Source organism: Lissotriton helveticus, chromosome 5_1 (genome assembly GCF_964261635.1).
Source record: "Lissotriton helveticus chromosome 5_1, aLisHel1.1, whole genome shotgun sequence".
Taxonomy (NCBI): Eukaryota; Metazoa; Chordata; class Amphibia; order Caudata; family Salamandridae; genus Lissotriton; species Lissotriton helveticus.
Genome location: NC_136065.1, coordinates 757913928 through 757930216, shown reverse-complemented (window position 1 = coordinate 757930216; position 16289 = coordinate 757913928). Strand labels below are relative to the sequence as shown.

Genomic DNA, 16289 nt, shown 5'->3' with positions numbered 1-16289 from the left:
GTTGGTTAAGTGGTACCTCTTTTTGTTTCCATATTGATAGCCACATCAAAAGCATGGCTATTCTAATAATATCACTAATGTATGGGAGACTTGGTTCTTTATGTGCAATAACATTGGTGCACGAACCCGGAATCGACAATAGTCTTTTGGCAAACTTGTCTTCTATGATTTGTAGGGGTTCAACGTGTGCAGTGCCCCATATTGCTGCCCCATAAGTCGTTATAAATATGGTTTTTGCTGAATAGATTTTAATAATCTCCTGGATAGGCTTATTGCCTACATTTTTCGCTTATTTAAAATGTGCGCCTATACTTTGACATGTTTTAACTCTGTTTATTACCATCTCTTTCCATGTGAGGTTATTTTCAAAGGGAATGCCTAAGTAGGCGAGTTTGTCAACACATTCTATGCTATTGCCTTCAATGTGAAACCTCAATCGCTCTTTTCTTGCCACCACCCGCCACTAAAATAAAAGACTTTGTTTTATTTAAATGCAAAACCTAGGCCGTCATTTAAGCGGAGTAGGTCGCAATAGAGTTTCAGAGCCATCGGGGTTCTGGCCATCAAAACTGCATCATCTGAAAATAACAGGACTGGGAGAGAAATAGATGAGACGTGAGGGACATTCTTTCATTTATCATTCAATACCTCATTTAAGCTATTTTTATACAGTGAAAATAAGAAGGGAGCAAGGACACAACCCTGGTTTAGTGCACTCCCCTTGTCTCCATAACAGACTACCGCTTCTGCCTCTGCATACATTTGTCTTACAAGGAAAATGCTACTTACCCAGTATGCATCTTGGCATGTAGAGCTGTAGAATCACATGCTTTGCATAGTCTGCCATCTAGTGTTGGGTCCGAATGTTTGCACTTTGTTGTCCCGCAGAGGATGATAATAGAGTTAGTAAGAGTAGTATAATAGAGATGTCCATGTGTATCTTAGTAAGATATCACTGCAACAAGTATAGGTACACGGGGAGGCGGGAGGACGCATGTGAATCTACAGCTCTACATGTCAGGGAACAGATGCATACTGGGTAAGTAGCATTTTTCTTTCAAGGCATGTGAGCTGTGGATCACATGCTTTGCATAGACTACATAGCAGTCATCTCCTAAAGCGGTGGTAAACTGTAGCTGTTGCAGTGGTTTGAAAGAGTGTATGTAGAACTGCTTGGCCCACACTAGCTAGGTCTTGCTAACACATCTACACAATAGTATTTTGTGAATGTGTGACGTATAGGCAATGTTGCAGCTTTGCAGATGTCATCTATGGGTATATTTCCTAATAAGGCTATAAAAGCCCCTAGTTTGCGAGGGGAGTGCGCTCTGGGGGAATTGTTAATGTTAGTTTCGCTTTTGAATAGCATGTCTGAATGCATTGGACTATCCACCTTGCAATACCTTATTTTGAGATGGGATTGCCTTTATGAGGTGGAGCAAAAGCCACAAAGAGTTGTTTTGTTTTACAGAAAGCTTTTGTTCTTTCTATGTAGTAGAGAAATGTTCTTTTAATGTTGAAGGTATGTAGAGCACCTTCTCCCACAGAATCTGGTTGAGGGAAAAACACAGGCAACTCAACAGATTGGTTGATATGGAAGGCAGAAATTACTTTGGGTAAACAATTAGAATTAATCTGAAGAACCACTTTGTTTTGGTGTACTAGTAAAAATGGTTCCTGTATGGTTAGTGCCTACAGCTCACCTACTCTCCTCAGTGATGTAATAGCTATGAGGAAAGGGACTTTTCAAGTGAGAAATTGCAGCTCACATTTATGCAATGGCTCAAAGGGTGGACCCAGCAGTCTGGTGAGGACAATATTGAGATTCCACACTGGGGCAGGTGGAAGTCTTGGGGAAATGACTCTTTAGAGTCCATCCATAAATGCTTTATTAACAGGCACTCTGAATAGAGACACATTTGTCTATTTTGAAGGTACGCGCTATCGCAGCACGATGTAAGCATATGGATGTGTACACTAAATTTGAACACTGTAGATGAGGTCAATAGCAGATGGTGTTTTGAACGGAAGCATCAAGCGGGTTGATTTGATTGTTATTACAATAAATCCCAAACCGTTTCTATTTTGCTGCATAGCAAGCCTCTGTAGTAGGACGTCTAGCCTCTTTAATAATATTCATAAAGTCTGGAGAAAGATTGAGGTAGTCAAACTCAATGACTTCAGGTGCCAGATCGCAAGGTTGAAATGACTGGGATCTGGATGTCTTATCTCTCCATGGCTCTGTGTAAGGAGATTGGGTGTAAGATGTAGCTTTTGGTGAGGGACTACTTGAGAGCTCCAGAAGGGTGGTGAACCATGGTTGACGGGCCCCTGTGAGAGCAACTAGGATTAGTGTCATGGACACCTGCCTGAGCTTCCAAACCACTAATGGAAAGAGTGGGAGAGGCTGAAAAGCATAGGCAAATATCCCTGACCAATTCATCCGTAGTGCATTGCCTCTAGACAATGGGTGTGGATACCTGGAGGCGAAGCTTGAGCATTTTGCGCTTTGGTGTGTGGTGAACAGATCTAGGTCAGGGAAGCCCCACAGCGGAAAGAACGGGAGGAGAACTTGAGGGTGGAGTTTCCACTTGTGGATCTGTTGTCTTTGTTTGCTGAGCAGACCCGCATTTTGATTGTCTACTCCTGGAAGGTGTTCTGCGAGGAGATACATTTTGTGACGTATGGCCCACCTCCAGATGGTCTGTGCTAATTGAGACAGTCGGATAGAGTGTGTGCCCCCTGCCCCCCATTTCTGTATGTAATACATTGCTCTCATGTCTGTGTGTATCAGGACAGTTTTGCATACCAGGTGAATTTGAGCGTTTGAACTATGGCTATCTCTAAATGATTTATGTGAAGCTGTTTTTGCTGCAGACTCCACATACCCAGAATTGTGTGAGTTTAGAGATGAGCTTCCCAACCAGTGAGCGATGCATCTGCTGTTAGCACTGTGTGGAACCGGGTCGATGAGGGGCTGCCCTTTGGAAAGGTTTTGTGGATTCCACCACTACAGAGAACAAGGAGTGTGGCGGACCACCAACGCTAGATTTGATAACTGGCCCGAGACTGATTCCACTGACGTGCTAAGCATTCCTGAAGGGGACACATTTGAACTCTTGTATGTGGGACTATTAAGATGCAAGACGCCATCATTCCCAGTAACTGCATGAACACCCGAGCTGGCAATGAGTGTTGAAGCTGGAACTGGGAAAGTAGAGTTTGAATGATGCACATTCTGGCCGGATTGAGATAGGCCAGAGCTTTTTGTTTATCTACAATGGCTCCCAAGTACGCTTGCATGTTGGAGGGATGGAGACGGGACTTGGCCAGATTGACTGAGAATCCAAGGTGGTGTAGCAGCTACACTGTTTTGTGAGTATGTGGTACACAGTTTGCTTGCGAGCTTGCTTTTATGAGCCAGTCGTCTAAGTATGGGAAGATGTCAATGTGTTGTCTTCGTAGATTAGCCGCGACAACTGCCAGGCATTTGGTGAAAACCCTGGGAGCAGTAGTGACTCTGAATGGGAGTACTCTGAATTGGTAATATTGCCACTCTACCACGAACATAAGGTATATGTGTGAGTTTGATCTTGGAGGAATGTTTGGGGGAGTATCGAAGTTCCAGGCAATAACCATATTGGATAATTTATAAGATCTATCTGTCTCAGGTGATTGTATTCCAGATGTGTAGAAATTGGGAGAGAAGTCCCCAGACAGGAGTGGAATGATCGGGGGTAGAGGAAGGAAGTCACTGTTTGGTGTTTGCAGGAGAAGAGGGTGTTGAGTTGCCTCCGCCTCTTCCCTTGCCGTTATTTCCTCTAAATCCTCCTCTAAAGTAACCTCTTGACGAGGGCAATTGATTATTGTCTTGTAAGAGGTGGAGGGATTCTCCGATGAAGATTTTTTGGAGCCACCCCTGTAAAAGGATCCCCGATTGGAAGGGAGTTGCAAATCCCCTATGGATTTTGTGACCCTATGTCTTTTTTCATCTTCTCTAGAGAAGTGTCCAATGTAGGGCTCAATAGGTGCTCTTTCTTAAAGGATTGGTTCAGAATAGAGGCTTGGACCTTGGGTTTGAACATGTCTGCGTAGCAACACACTGGTGTTGACCGCACGGACTGCTGTGTCTGCTGCATCCAAGGTGCACCTAAATAGAAGTATTGGTAATTAATTTCCCCATCTGAATTAGGTCATTAGCTTTGGGTTTGTACTCGTCGGGTAAAAATTGCATTAACTTTTCTATCTCATCATAATGAGCTCTGTCGTAACGAGGCATCAATTAATTTTGACTCCTTATCAGGAGGAGGGGCATCTCCTGTAGTTTGTGAGTTTTCTATTTTACGAGGGACAAGGGAGTCTAATGGAAGTGGACCCCTGATGTAAGTGGGGTCAGTAGGTGCAGGCTTGTACTTTTTCTCAATTCTGGGCGTGATAATTTTGGCCCCACAGGGTCTTTGAAAATCTCGTCTGTATGTTTAAGCATTCCCTAAGCATACGTAGTGTCTGTGTTGATCTCTGAGATGAACTTACTGTCTCAAATAGAACATCCTTTTCAAGAGTCTCCTTATGTAATTCCACCCCATGGTATTGAGCAGCCCTATTAAGTAGCTCTATATAACCTACGTCATCAGGTAGTGATGGTTTGGAAGGGTATAGAACCAGATCATTGTGTGTGATCGGATCTGTATTATAATCCTCCCAGGGGTCATTAGTGTCCTGTGGTATATCTTCATCCCCATACCCCTCATCTTGTATATCAGGTGATTGAGGTGGTGGGGAATTTGTGGGTGTGATGAGCAAATTTGGGTCAATGGGGGAAGGAGGTGTAATGGGAGGAAAAGAAGGGTTAGTACCCACATTCTTGAGTTTTAAAGGAATGTGGCAATCCTCTTGTAAGCCCATTTTTCTTTTCTCTGGCAGTTTAACATGAATATGTCCAGTATCTGGATGAATAACCAATTGTTTTTGTTTCGGATCAGTGTTTGCAGGCAGATAGTCGAAATGAGGTCTTCGGTTGGAACAGTAGTTTTCCCTTTGGGCGCCATACTTTCCGGCGTCAAAGATTTCGGCTTGGAAGCTTTCAGCACTGAAGATTTACTCTTCAGTAGCGAGGGAATGGCCAAAATGATGTGCTTTGATTTTGATGCCTAAGGTTTCGGTTCGGCAACGACATGGGGCCGACTCGATCCGGAGCAGGATGACTTTGACTTGTGTTTCGTTGCCGGGCCGGAGGGCGGGGCATCCAAAACTTTCTCTGTGCCGACCTTGGCCCGGGGTCAGAGGAAGGACCGGAGCCTTTGATTCGGCAAATGATGGGGCAGGGGGGGGGTGTCTGTACTCACGGTACGATGACCCGGTGTTACTTTCTTTTGTTCTTCCATGTCGGAGTCAGCTTTGGACATGGAGATATGTTCCCCCTCTTTTTCGGATCCTTGTGTGTGGAACTCTTCCTGGTCTGAATCTTCACCGAAGATGTCCGGTGCGGAGCTGCTTTGTTGGTGCCTTTCGTGACGTTGAGCCCAATGGTCACGGAGAGTCTTCTTGGACCTAAACAATCGGCAGGCGTCACAGTCTTCTTCGGCGTGTTCCAGGGATAGACAGAGATTGCACACTTCGTGCAAGTCGGTGCGCAGAAACTTAGCGCAACACCTGGGACAGAATTTGAATGGAGTCCGTTCTATTGACTGCTAGTGAGCCGGACGATGGTAGGTTCAACGGCCCTCCACGAATCTTCCGATTGAAGACTGACTCGAAACAATATGGGGAGAATTAGAAATGCGATCGAGAAACAATACCGTTGAGTGTAGTAGATTGCACGTCGAGGGGAACCCGAGAAACTGTGTCGAACCGGAGCACCGCAATTCACGTCGGAACCCGATGGCGGAAAAAACTATTTAACAATGGACTTGATGCCATTGTTAAATAGTGTAAACATCCAGACTCAACACTAGATGACACTATGCAAAGCATGTGATCCACAGCTCACATGCCTCGAACATATAATTATCCCAGCATCAACTCCCATAGCCTCCTTAGTGGACTGCAGTTTACTGTGGGCCATGCAGTCAAATGCCGCAGATAAATCCATGAATGCCATGTAGAGTTGACCCTTCTTTGCTATGGCGTATTTTGAAACTGATAATGTTAAATTAAGACTCTGATAAGTGTCCCCCTACCCTTTCTGAAACCATATTGTATTTCCGCTAAAATATTGTTCCAGTCTGCTGAGTAAAAGACTGCCTATTAATTTAGCTCAGCTGTTAATTATTGAAATTGTGCGGTAATTTGATGGATTTGAGCAATTTCCCTTCTTATGCACCGGAATGATCACAGATACTTTCTAGGAGTTCCAAGGGCCTGTTTTGACCCTTGCATTAAAAACAATAGTCAATAGGGGTGCCCATAATGATTTGTTAGCAAAAAATGAATCCACCAGGACTCCATTCGGACCAGCCACTTTCGCGGCAGAAGATTGGGACAAAGCAAGCTTCAGCGGGGAAGAAACATTCTGGACTATAACAGGGGACTCTACATTATTATCGCTCCTCCTTTGGAAGATAACCTAAAAATGAGTTATCCAGGTATCCTCATTAATATGTCCATTCAATGATAGAAGGGAGAGTTCACCACTTCCCAGAATAATTCACTATCCGTAGAGGAGAAAGCTTCTCCTTTAAGCTGGTTCTTTCTTTTTCCCTTTTGCCAATTTACATCCTGTCCTGCATTTACTTATTAGCTCTCTATTTCGTGGTTTGAGCTTAAGTGCTTCTTTTAACTTCACTGCAGCTTGAGAGCAATCCTTGTCAAACCACCAACAAATAGAGCAGATCTTTTCCTTTTGATTTGAGCGGGTTAATTGGCTTCTCTTTTTTTCATTTTTTTTTCCACCAGAAAAGCAATGTTTACAGAAAATGTTACAATTATATCATATACAGTTTAACATGTGTTCATTCTTGTATAAGAAGGAAGAAGAAAAGAGGAAGCTTAAAAGAAGAGGAGAAGTCAATATAGATTAGTTGAACAACATAACCATAAATATGTTAAACTTACATGCCAATCCACATTACAATGAAACTATATCAAAAGCTGGAAAAATAACCCAACAAAGAAAAAGAAACCAGAACTGCTTAGTAACTGAAGCCAATTCTATTAGGGGGTCACAAATTTTCCTACCCAGTTTCCTCGGGCTCCTTCCTTTGGAATTATACGATGCCATTTCAAATCTATATATGTGAAGCAGTCAAGCATACCAAGCTTGATACGCCGGAGGGTCGGCGTCCTTCCACTTTAAAGCAATCAGCAAAAGTACTACCGCCATTGCCATAAAACTAAAATATACCAGAGTTGTTCCTAGTTGTGCTCTTTCGTCAAAACCCATAACATCAGAGTTGGAGAATTAGGCACTTCCTTTCCTAGTACTTTATACAGAAAAGTTTTTAATGCCCTTTTTTAATGTGTCAAGTGTAGTACATTCAAAAAAATAAAGTACTAGGTCTGCTGGGCCTAGACTGCATCTTGGACAATGGTCATTTTCCCTTTTTCAAGTGACTAGTGTTACGGGTTTGACGTATGGGTTTTTGAATTTTAAATAACACTATCAATTTGAACAGATTCTAGATTCAATACATCCTTCATCCATAAGGAGGTTATTCCTTCAATTTAGATATGGGACACTCCCATTGTTTGCAACAACTAATAAGTGGTCAGAGGAGGCCTGCTATCTTTGCCCTGGTTGCCGTGTGGCAGAGGAAACAGAAACTCATGTATTTTTCTTCTACCTGGCGTATAAGCAGCCTAGGCTTAAATGGATCATACAACTGTGTAGACATCTGGGCATTGGGGACTACTCGGTCTTCCTTAGAATCTTAAAATATGACACAGACCCAGTGTACGTGGTTGTAGTTTCCAAATTCCACCAGGCAATGTGGCTGAAACGAAGGTATCTCCTGGAAACTGATATCTAGTGAACTGTGATAGTTTTATTTAGTTGTAATCACTCTGGAGTGTTTTAACTAACTTTTTTAAATGTTTAATAATACTCTTAAATGTTGTATTCTAATTTATACTTTTAATATCCGATGTTAACTCAAGGTTGTTTCATTTTGCGATCATTTTGGGAACTTTGTGCACCCTTGTATCTGCCAATGCCTTTGTCACCACCGGATTTTAGGCTTTAGCGTCTATGGAAATGTAGAGTTGATTGTTATTAATTTTTGTGCTTTTATGACTGTAATAGTCGCAATAAAGTTACTATGATGATGATGAAAAGAGGAAGTTTAGAAGAAGAGGAGGAAATCAATATAGATTAGTTGAACAATTTAACCATAAATATGTTAAACTTACATGCCAATCCACATTACAATGAAACTATATCAAAACCTTGAAAAATTACCGAACAAAGAAAAAGAAACCAGAACTGGTTAGTAACTGAAGCCAAATCTATCAGGGGGTCCCAGATTGTCCTACCCCGTTTCCTCGCCCTCCTTCCTTTGCAATTATACAATGCCATTTCAAATCTATATATGTGAAGCAGCCAAGCATACCAAGCTTGATACGCCGGAGGGTCGGCGTCCTTCCACTTTAAAGAAATCAGCAAGAGTACTACTGCCATTGCCATAAAACTAAAATATACTAGAGTTGTTCCTAGTTGGGCTCTTTCGTCAAAACCCAATAACATCAGAGTTGGAGAATTAGGCACTTCCTTTCCTAGTACTTTATACAGAAAGTTTCGATGCATTTTTTAAATGTGTCAAGTGTAGTACATTCAAAAAATATAAAGTACTAGGTCTGCTGGGCTTAGACTGCATCTTGGACAATGGTCATTTTCCCTTTTTCCCCCACCTAAACAGTTTTGCCAGAGTGGAATACAGATTGTAAGCTGTTTTAAAGTGTTGGGCCTTCAGGTTGGCGGATAGGAAGACCTTCTTAGAGAGAGCCAGGGACCTACTTAAATCCACATCCCGCTTCCCTACCTTGCCTGCCCCAGCAGATTCAGTTTTTGCTAAGTCGTCCTGGGTAGCTTCTATAAAAAAGCAATAGATATCCTTGATACGGGGACTTTTATATAGGATAGTTTCTAACAACTGGATCCTGCCAGTGGAAATAATATTAGACAAGAAGGGTCTAATAGTTTCCCTGATTTGAACATACTGGAAGTATGATCTTGGATCAATTTTATACTGCCGCTGTAGCTCAACAAAGGAAATCATCCCATAGCTGTCTATAATGTACCCAATTCTACTAATACCTGCCCGCGCCCAATGTTTGCCCATCCCGTCAAAAAGCGGTGCCGAAAAAACCAAAGAGTGCAACAGGAAAATAAATTTCTGGAGCCTGGGAATATTTACGAGCTTGGAAGCTTTATGCCAAATGTTCCAGGAAGTTATAAGAGGCTTGAACCGTTTTTTTTTTATAGTAACTGGCCTCTAGCTGCCTGAGTAGGACCCCAGATGCAACCCCGCCTAATGCAAGCTCAAAGATTGAGGGGGGTGCTTCACTTTCCTGTGTACCCCCACAGTTGTCTGGCCCCATATTAGGTTTAAACAAGATAGCCATTTGTTGTAAAGCTAAGCCCTCTAGTAAAATAACAGGTTGGGGACAACCCACCCCCGCGATCTTAAGGGAGGGTCAGGAATTTCAGTGATTGCCAGATGAACTGAGAAAAAAATGCCATCGTCTTTTTCAAAGATGTTGACTCTGGCTCCAGCGGGATACAATGAAGTAGATAGAATACTTTAGGAAACCTGGTAATTTTAAGTATGTTACACCTACCTATTCTGGACATGCGTAACTTATCTATTCTTCTTAGTTCTTGACTAATCCTATGAATAAGTGGAGCCAGGTTCGTTCTCCAAAGAGAACCCACGTCGGCAGAGATGTCAATCCTAAAGTAGGTGGCTATGTCAGACCTGCGAGGATCCTGCCAAGTGATACTTTTTGTACAGTCAATCCTGGTTTTATCGGCATTCAAGCAGTAGCCCGACCGCCTACCAAACTCGTTAGTCAGAGCCTCAATCCTCACCACTGCTCCCCTTGGGTTCGGCATGACGACAGCTATGTCGTCAGCATAGGCTAGAACCTTTGTATTGTACCACCTGACCAATACTGGTTTGATCAGCTGATCTTGCATAATTGATCTAATTAGCGGGTCAATATATAAGGCAAAGAGAATTGGTGCACAGGGAGATCCCTTTCGATTTCTTGTTCTCCTCTGATCTCATGGATGGTGTGAATATAAGGAAGCTGCCAAAGGCATTGTGAGATCATAGTCCTTTGATTTTAGAAGTCACAGTGCAGGGCCATCAACGCTGCGTAACAAAGTGGACCTTCAACAGGAAATTATTGGCTACAGAGGGATCTGTGGAACATATTAGGGGGTGAACAACAGTATTTTGACATCAACAGGTTTAGTACCGCTAGGGAAATAGTATGCGATGCGTTCAAGGCCGGCTTAAGGGGGGAGAATGTTAGCTTCGCAGGGCACCGTAGAAAAAATCAGCATGAGGAACTACTACAATTAACAGATCAGCTGGCAAAATGTGAGGGGGAGCACACAACTGCCATCGCTCAAAAATAGAGGGACACTCAAGCTCAGCTGCATCAAGAGGTCATAAAGATAAAGGATGATATAAATGGTTTCTATAATAAATCATTAGCTGAAGCTTTCCAGATCTATTCTAGGGATAGCTATGAGTATGGGGGAAATGCAGGCAAACATTTAGCACTTCACCTTAGACAGAAGGCAGTTACGAATAACATCTTAAAGGTAAATGGGAAAGATGGGACGTTGGCAACAGATCCGCAAGAAGTTCTAAGTGTGTTTACGGAGTTCTAAGGGGACCTCTATCAAACGGAGGACGAACCAACAGAGCCCCATGGGCCCGCAGGTGAAAGGAATCCCTCTCCCCCATTCTGGCTGAATTGGAGGTGGATATTACACTCAGTGAGATTACAGATGCCCTACTAGCAAGGGTGGCAGGGAAAGCAGCAGGCCTGGATAGAATCCCAATGGAACTGCACAAAGTACTACAAGCAGAACTATCCCCTCTGCTCTTAGATCTACTTCTAGCTGCACAATAGAAGTGGCACCTTCCTCAATCCTGGCAGGGCATAGATATAGTCGTGTATTTTTGAAGAAAGGTAAACTGCCCGAAGACCCGGCCTTGTACCGCCCCATCTCATTGATCAACGCTGATGAGAAGTTATATTCTAAGATTCTTGTACTTCAATTAGGTAAAGTCATTACGTCATTGGTGAGCCCACGGCAACATGGATTTATCCCAGGGAGAGACACTACAGATCATGTACGCCGGGTAATCTCATTGTTTGATCTAGCGGACCTCTCAGAAGAACAGATGGGTTAGATTCTCCTAGATGCCCAAAAAGCATTCGATCGAGTTGAGTGGCATACCTTTGGGACAACTGAAGAACCAATGGGTTTGGGCCTCGTATCCTATCGGCTGTAGGAACTATGTATGTACAACAGTACGCAAGAATACATTTGATGAGCAGAGAGTCCGAAAAGATCGTGGTTAATTGGCTTCTATGATCTCCACAATTAGGGTGTTTACATCCACTTTATCCCATCTTAAGGTATAACCATTCTTTCTTTGAAGAACTGGTTAGGAATGAATTCATCCCTCCTTGTTTTATGCTCCTGCCACGAGTAAGTAAAATTGATTATTGAGAGATGGATAAAACCGGTCATCTTAACCTTTGGTGTCTTTACGTTCCCACCATAGATCTCCAAGGAAATTACATAGTCAATAGCTGAACAGGACCCTGGCCTATGAGAGGTAGGGTCTAGATTGCCTGTAATTAAACCCAACTCATTTCTAATTTGAAGTTGGAAAGAGACTAGTAGATGGTTTAGGTCGTTTCCATGGCTAGATTGATGAAAATGACTAATTGCCTCCCCATTGTGATCTATGATCCCGCATAAACGTGGGCCGTGTCTGGACATTTGTTTATATTGAAATCATCTACCCATATAATTTGTAATGGTTTAGGGTGGTAATCGAGAAGATCTTCCAAAGACCTTCATAGAGCCTCTACTACTGCGGTTGGGTTTACAAAATTATTGTAGGAGTTTATTTATAACAAGTCACTCTTCCGATTTCCTTATTTATTTATTTATTTATTTATTTATTCAAAGTTTAATATAGCGCGAACAAGATCCTTACAGATATCAGAGCGCTTCACAATGAAAGGGGTAGGGGCAGTAGGAATGAACAGAGGTAATGGGAGCAATGTAGTAGTCACTAAGATGAAAGGATAATAATAACATATATAAAACATATCAAAATACAGTCAGGTAAACAAGTAATATAAGACGGTACAAGTCATTGATCCCACTACAGAGGTGTTTAGGTACACTTTGGGTGTGTGGAAGGCTTATAGCCGTGTTTTTAGTATAGAGAGAGCACTGAGTGGGGGCACCGGGAGGGTGAAACAGTGACCCAACGTGTATCATATATTGGTTGGAAGTAAGAAAGTAGCGTAGTAGTGTCTCCCTCAAGTAGAGGTATAGTGCCAAAGGACAAGGTGAGCATTGTCACAAAGCAATGCAGAGTCTCTGATCCAACACCTATAACGTTCAGGAGATCTTGGCCAGAAGGATGGTTTTCACCTCTTTCTTGAAGAGTGCAGTGGAGGAGATACACCTGGTTTCAGGAGGGAGCACATTCCAGATCCTGGGTGCCATTCCTGAGAAGGAGCGCTTGTAAGTTTTCTCTTTCCGGAATCTACGGGGTTTCAGGAGTAGATTTTTTGAGCTTCTGTTGGATCTCGAACCTCCTGATATAGACAACTTTTGAGCGAGGTAGTTGGGTGCATTGTGGTGCACTGCCGCGTGAGTCATAACTGCAATTTTTAGTTGTATTCTGGCTTCAAAAGGAAGCCATTTTAGGGACTTTAAGTCTGGGGAAATATGTGAATGTTTTCTTGAGCCAGTAATGAGTCTTGCGGCAGCGTTCAGGGAGGCTCTTAAGGGTGCTGTTGTGGATAGCGGGAGTCCGCTGAGGGCCACAATTCCGTAGTCTATTCGAGGGATGACTAACGCTTGTACAGCAGTTTGGAAGTCTTCAGCAGGGAGGAAGGGTTTAATTTTCCTCAGTGTGTTGATTTGGAAATTAGCTGATTTTGTGGCTTTGCTGACGTGCTGCTGCATGTTGAGCTTGGCATCCAGTGTGATGCCTAGGGATTTCGCTGAGTCCACGATGGTGGGTGGACATTGAGTGCTGTTAGGTTGTTGAGCCATGTTTGGGTGGTTGAAATTTTCGCCGGGGGTGAGATGAGAAGGAACTCAGTTTTCAGAGCATTTAGTTTGAGGTGATTATCGGCTAGCCAAGATTGGGTGTTAATAAGCGTGGAATTCAGAAGTTTGATATCTTCCGGGGATTGAAGCTTTAGGTATAGTTGTGTGTCGTCGGCGTACATGTGAAATTGGACATTAGAAGCTTGGAGCAAGGTGGCAAGCGGTTCCATGACGAGGTTGAACAGTGTGGGGGAGAGGGAGGATCCTTGTGGAACACCTAGATCTGCAGGCACAGGTGAAGATAGCACATTGTCGATCTTGAACTTCTGAGACCGGTTGTGAAGGAAGGACGAAAACCATTTGAGAACCGTTCCAGATAGTCCCATTCTAGTGCTTAGCAGCTCCAGCAAGTTCTCATGTTTGACCGTGTCAAATGCTGACGAGAGGTCAAGGAGGATGAGGAGGCAGGACTCATTGCGATCAAGAATTTGGAGGGCGTCATCAATTATGTGTGTCATAGCTGTTTCCGTGCTATGTTTCGCTCGGAAGCCTGATTGATGAGAGTTGAGGAGGTCAAATTGGTCAATGTGTCTTGTTAGTTGGAGTTGGACACATTTCTCCAGCAGTTTGGCCAGGGTTATCCAACTAATATATGAAAATAGGGTGAATTATTCCAAAATGTCACTATTTTACACAAGATCGTATTCACAACTAGTGTTATGATGCCACCTTTTGCCCCGCCTCTTATAGATGGAAGAGCTGGAGTTTGGAATGAGGGGTAGCCATTTAGATTAATCGGATCTTCCTCCCATGTCTCTTGAATGCAAATGGTATGTGAATTTATCTGTTCTGTATGCCATTTATAGTTATCCTTTTTAATATTGTACCCAGCAACATTCCATGTAAGGAAGACGGTTATTTCCTCCTGTTTTAGCCCTAATTTCATTCAGAGGTGTGGCTCTGTCCTAGGTTTCTTTCTTACTTATTGTTACTTTAAGACTCTACATTGCAGGTTGTACAACAAAGGAGTTTCCTTGGTTCTTAGCTGACTGGACCCCATTTATAAGTTGTGTCACCTGAACAGGAGAAGGTAGTCAGTCGCAGGTATCTAGGTTCTCCAATGCAGCATATCTATTTTTGATAGGACTGTCTAATGGATCCTTCTGTGAAGGGCAGACTAAACTGCCCTTTTCACCGAGATGATTTTTGACAGTCAAATATATATCAGAACAAGGTGGTTTTTAAAAGAAACCCAGTGGAACTGTGTAAATCTGTGAAGAGACTGTGGAAGCTGAGGGGAGTTGTCTTAACAGATCACCTACCAGTCACATGTTATCAAAATAAAGCACTATACAATCACCCTCTTTTTTGTTATGGAGTAGGGCCCACCCAAGGTATTCTTCTAGCCATGATCAAATGATCCTGAATAAAAGGGGTGGCTCTCGCAAACCTTGTTAGTCAGTGCTGTGCTTGAGCCATAGCGGAAAAAGCAGGTGTACAGCATTTTTCTTGATTCCCACTTGTTTAACAAAACAGAGGCATTTGCTAAAATGTAAAAGCTAATAGCAGTGGTCAAAGATGTTATTATTCATGTGAGAGTGGGATCTTAATGAAATAGCAAGACAGAAGTAAAATAGTTACCTTGATCCTGGACACGGAAGTTAGTAGTGACCAGTGGTGGGACCTGGCCTCTTACTCCAGTGATGAACGGATCTAACCCACGGTTGTTTTTGTCATCCTCAATTACCTGGATCTAGAATGGGGAGAGTGCAAATGATTAATGACAAGTGTCCTGGTAATGAAGCATCACATGCATACACGCCTAATCAATATCCTTAACTGAAGAAGTATACTTCGAGAACTGAAAAATCTCAACCTACATTCTAATATGATGATTCAGTATAATGAATACAGCACTGGATAAACTGAGAAAAGGTGCATTGCGTTTCCTAGTACAATTTTCTTTTCATAGTATTTTGTAAACGTTACCACTGAGCAGGCACAATCATCTTGCCCAGGTGAGAGAATTAATTGGAACAAGGGGCATATTGGATGGAAGATTGAGAGGAGGTGAGGCATCCTCCCCCCAAGCTCATCGTAGCAAGTGCAACATCCCCAATGATTCGGAACCACCTTACTGAAAGGAGTCAATGATGGAAACAAGAGGCATGGGGAAGTGTTTCAGGTTATGGCATTAAGTGCCCCGAGGACTGAAGGAAAAGTACACAAGTATAGCGGTTAAGTATCTTATATACAAAAAAGCGATGAGGCGCGTTTCCTCCTCAAATCTTCTATGAGGAGAAAACTTTATCTGTCAGGGCCAATATGGGTGATTAGGACAGGAATGTCTTCTGCTGGGATTACCAGAAGAAGGGGCTAGGAAGCATGGTAAGGTGTTAATGAATCTGCTTTGTGGTTATGAGAAAGGTATTGAAAGGAGGAGAGAGCACAGCTAGTTGTGGAAAGTTGACAACTAAGAAAGGAGTCACTAGCATTGCACAGTTACTACAACCAGCATAGGACTTTGGATGGTTGAGGAATTAAAGTTACAGAGAAAATTACATCAGACTCTGTCCCAAGACCATGTGAGCTGTAATTCGGGGGCAAAAGAGGAAGCAATTTCCTTTCTCGCTGCAGAGAAACAGGAATAGTAAAAATCATGCAAATCTTTGAGGAAATGTCGGCAATGACAGCTAGAGCAGCACGTCCTGAGGACTTGAGGGAAAGGAAGTCGGCACAAGAAGGTTGGACAGGTTGAGCGGAAAACAAAGTAGTTAGGATTTTAGAGTTGGTGGCAAGCGGAGAGTGGAAAACTGGAATTTGGCAATTGTAAATTTAAGATCAAGGGGCAAGCTACCCAAGACATAGCCATTGCTGATGTTTGGGGTGTGGTGAATGGGTGGAGAGGGCATGTGACAGAGGAGAAGAAATTGGATGAACCAAGGTGAAAATTCCTGTTAAGTTACCTAAATGCACCCCTCTTTAACTTAGGGCCTGATCTAAATCTTTCGGATGGGATACTCCATCACAA

General features: G+C 42.9%; 1 protein-coding gene across 8 annotated transcripts in view; it reads right to left on the bottom strand.

Moving 5' to 3' along the window:
• Positions 1–16289, bottom strand: part of SEC24C (SEC24 homolog C, COPII component) — a 1539459-nt gene that overhangs the window by 1064261 nt on the left and 458909 nt on the right. For all 8 annotated transcript variants that reach the window (XM_078643234.1, XM_078643230.1, XM_078643232.1 and 5 more), the window contains one exon: positions 14900–15011. In XM_078643234.1, coding sequence (XP_078499360.1) covers positions 14900–15011 — 112 coding nt within the window. The remainder of the gene's footprint in view (positions 1–14899; positions 15012–16289) is intronic.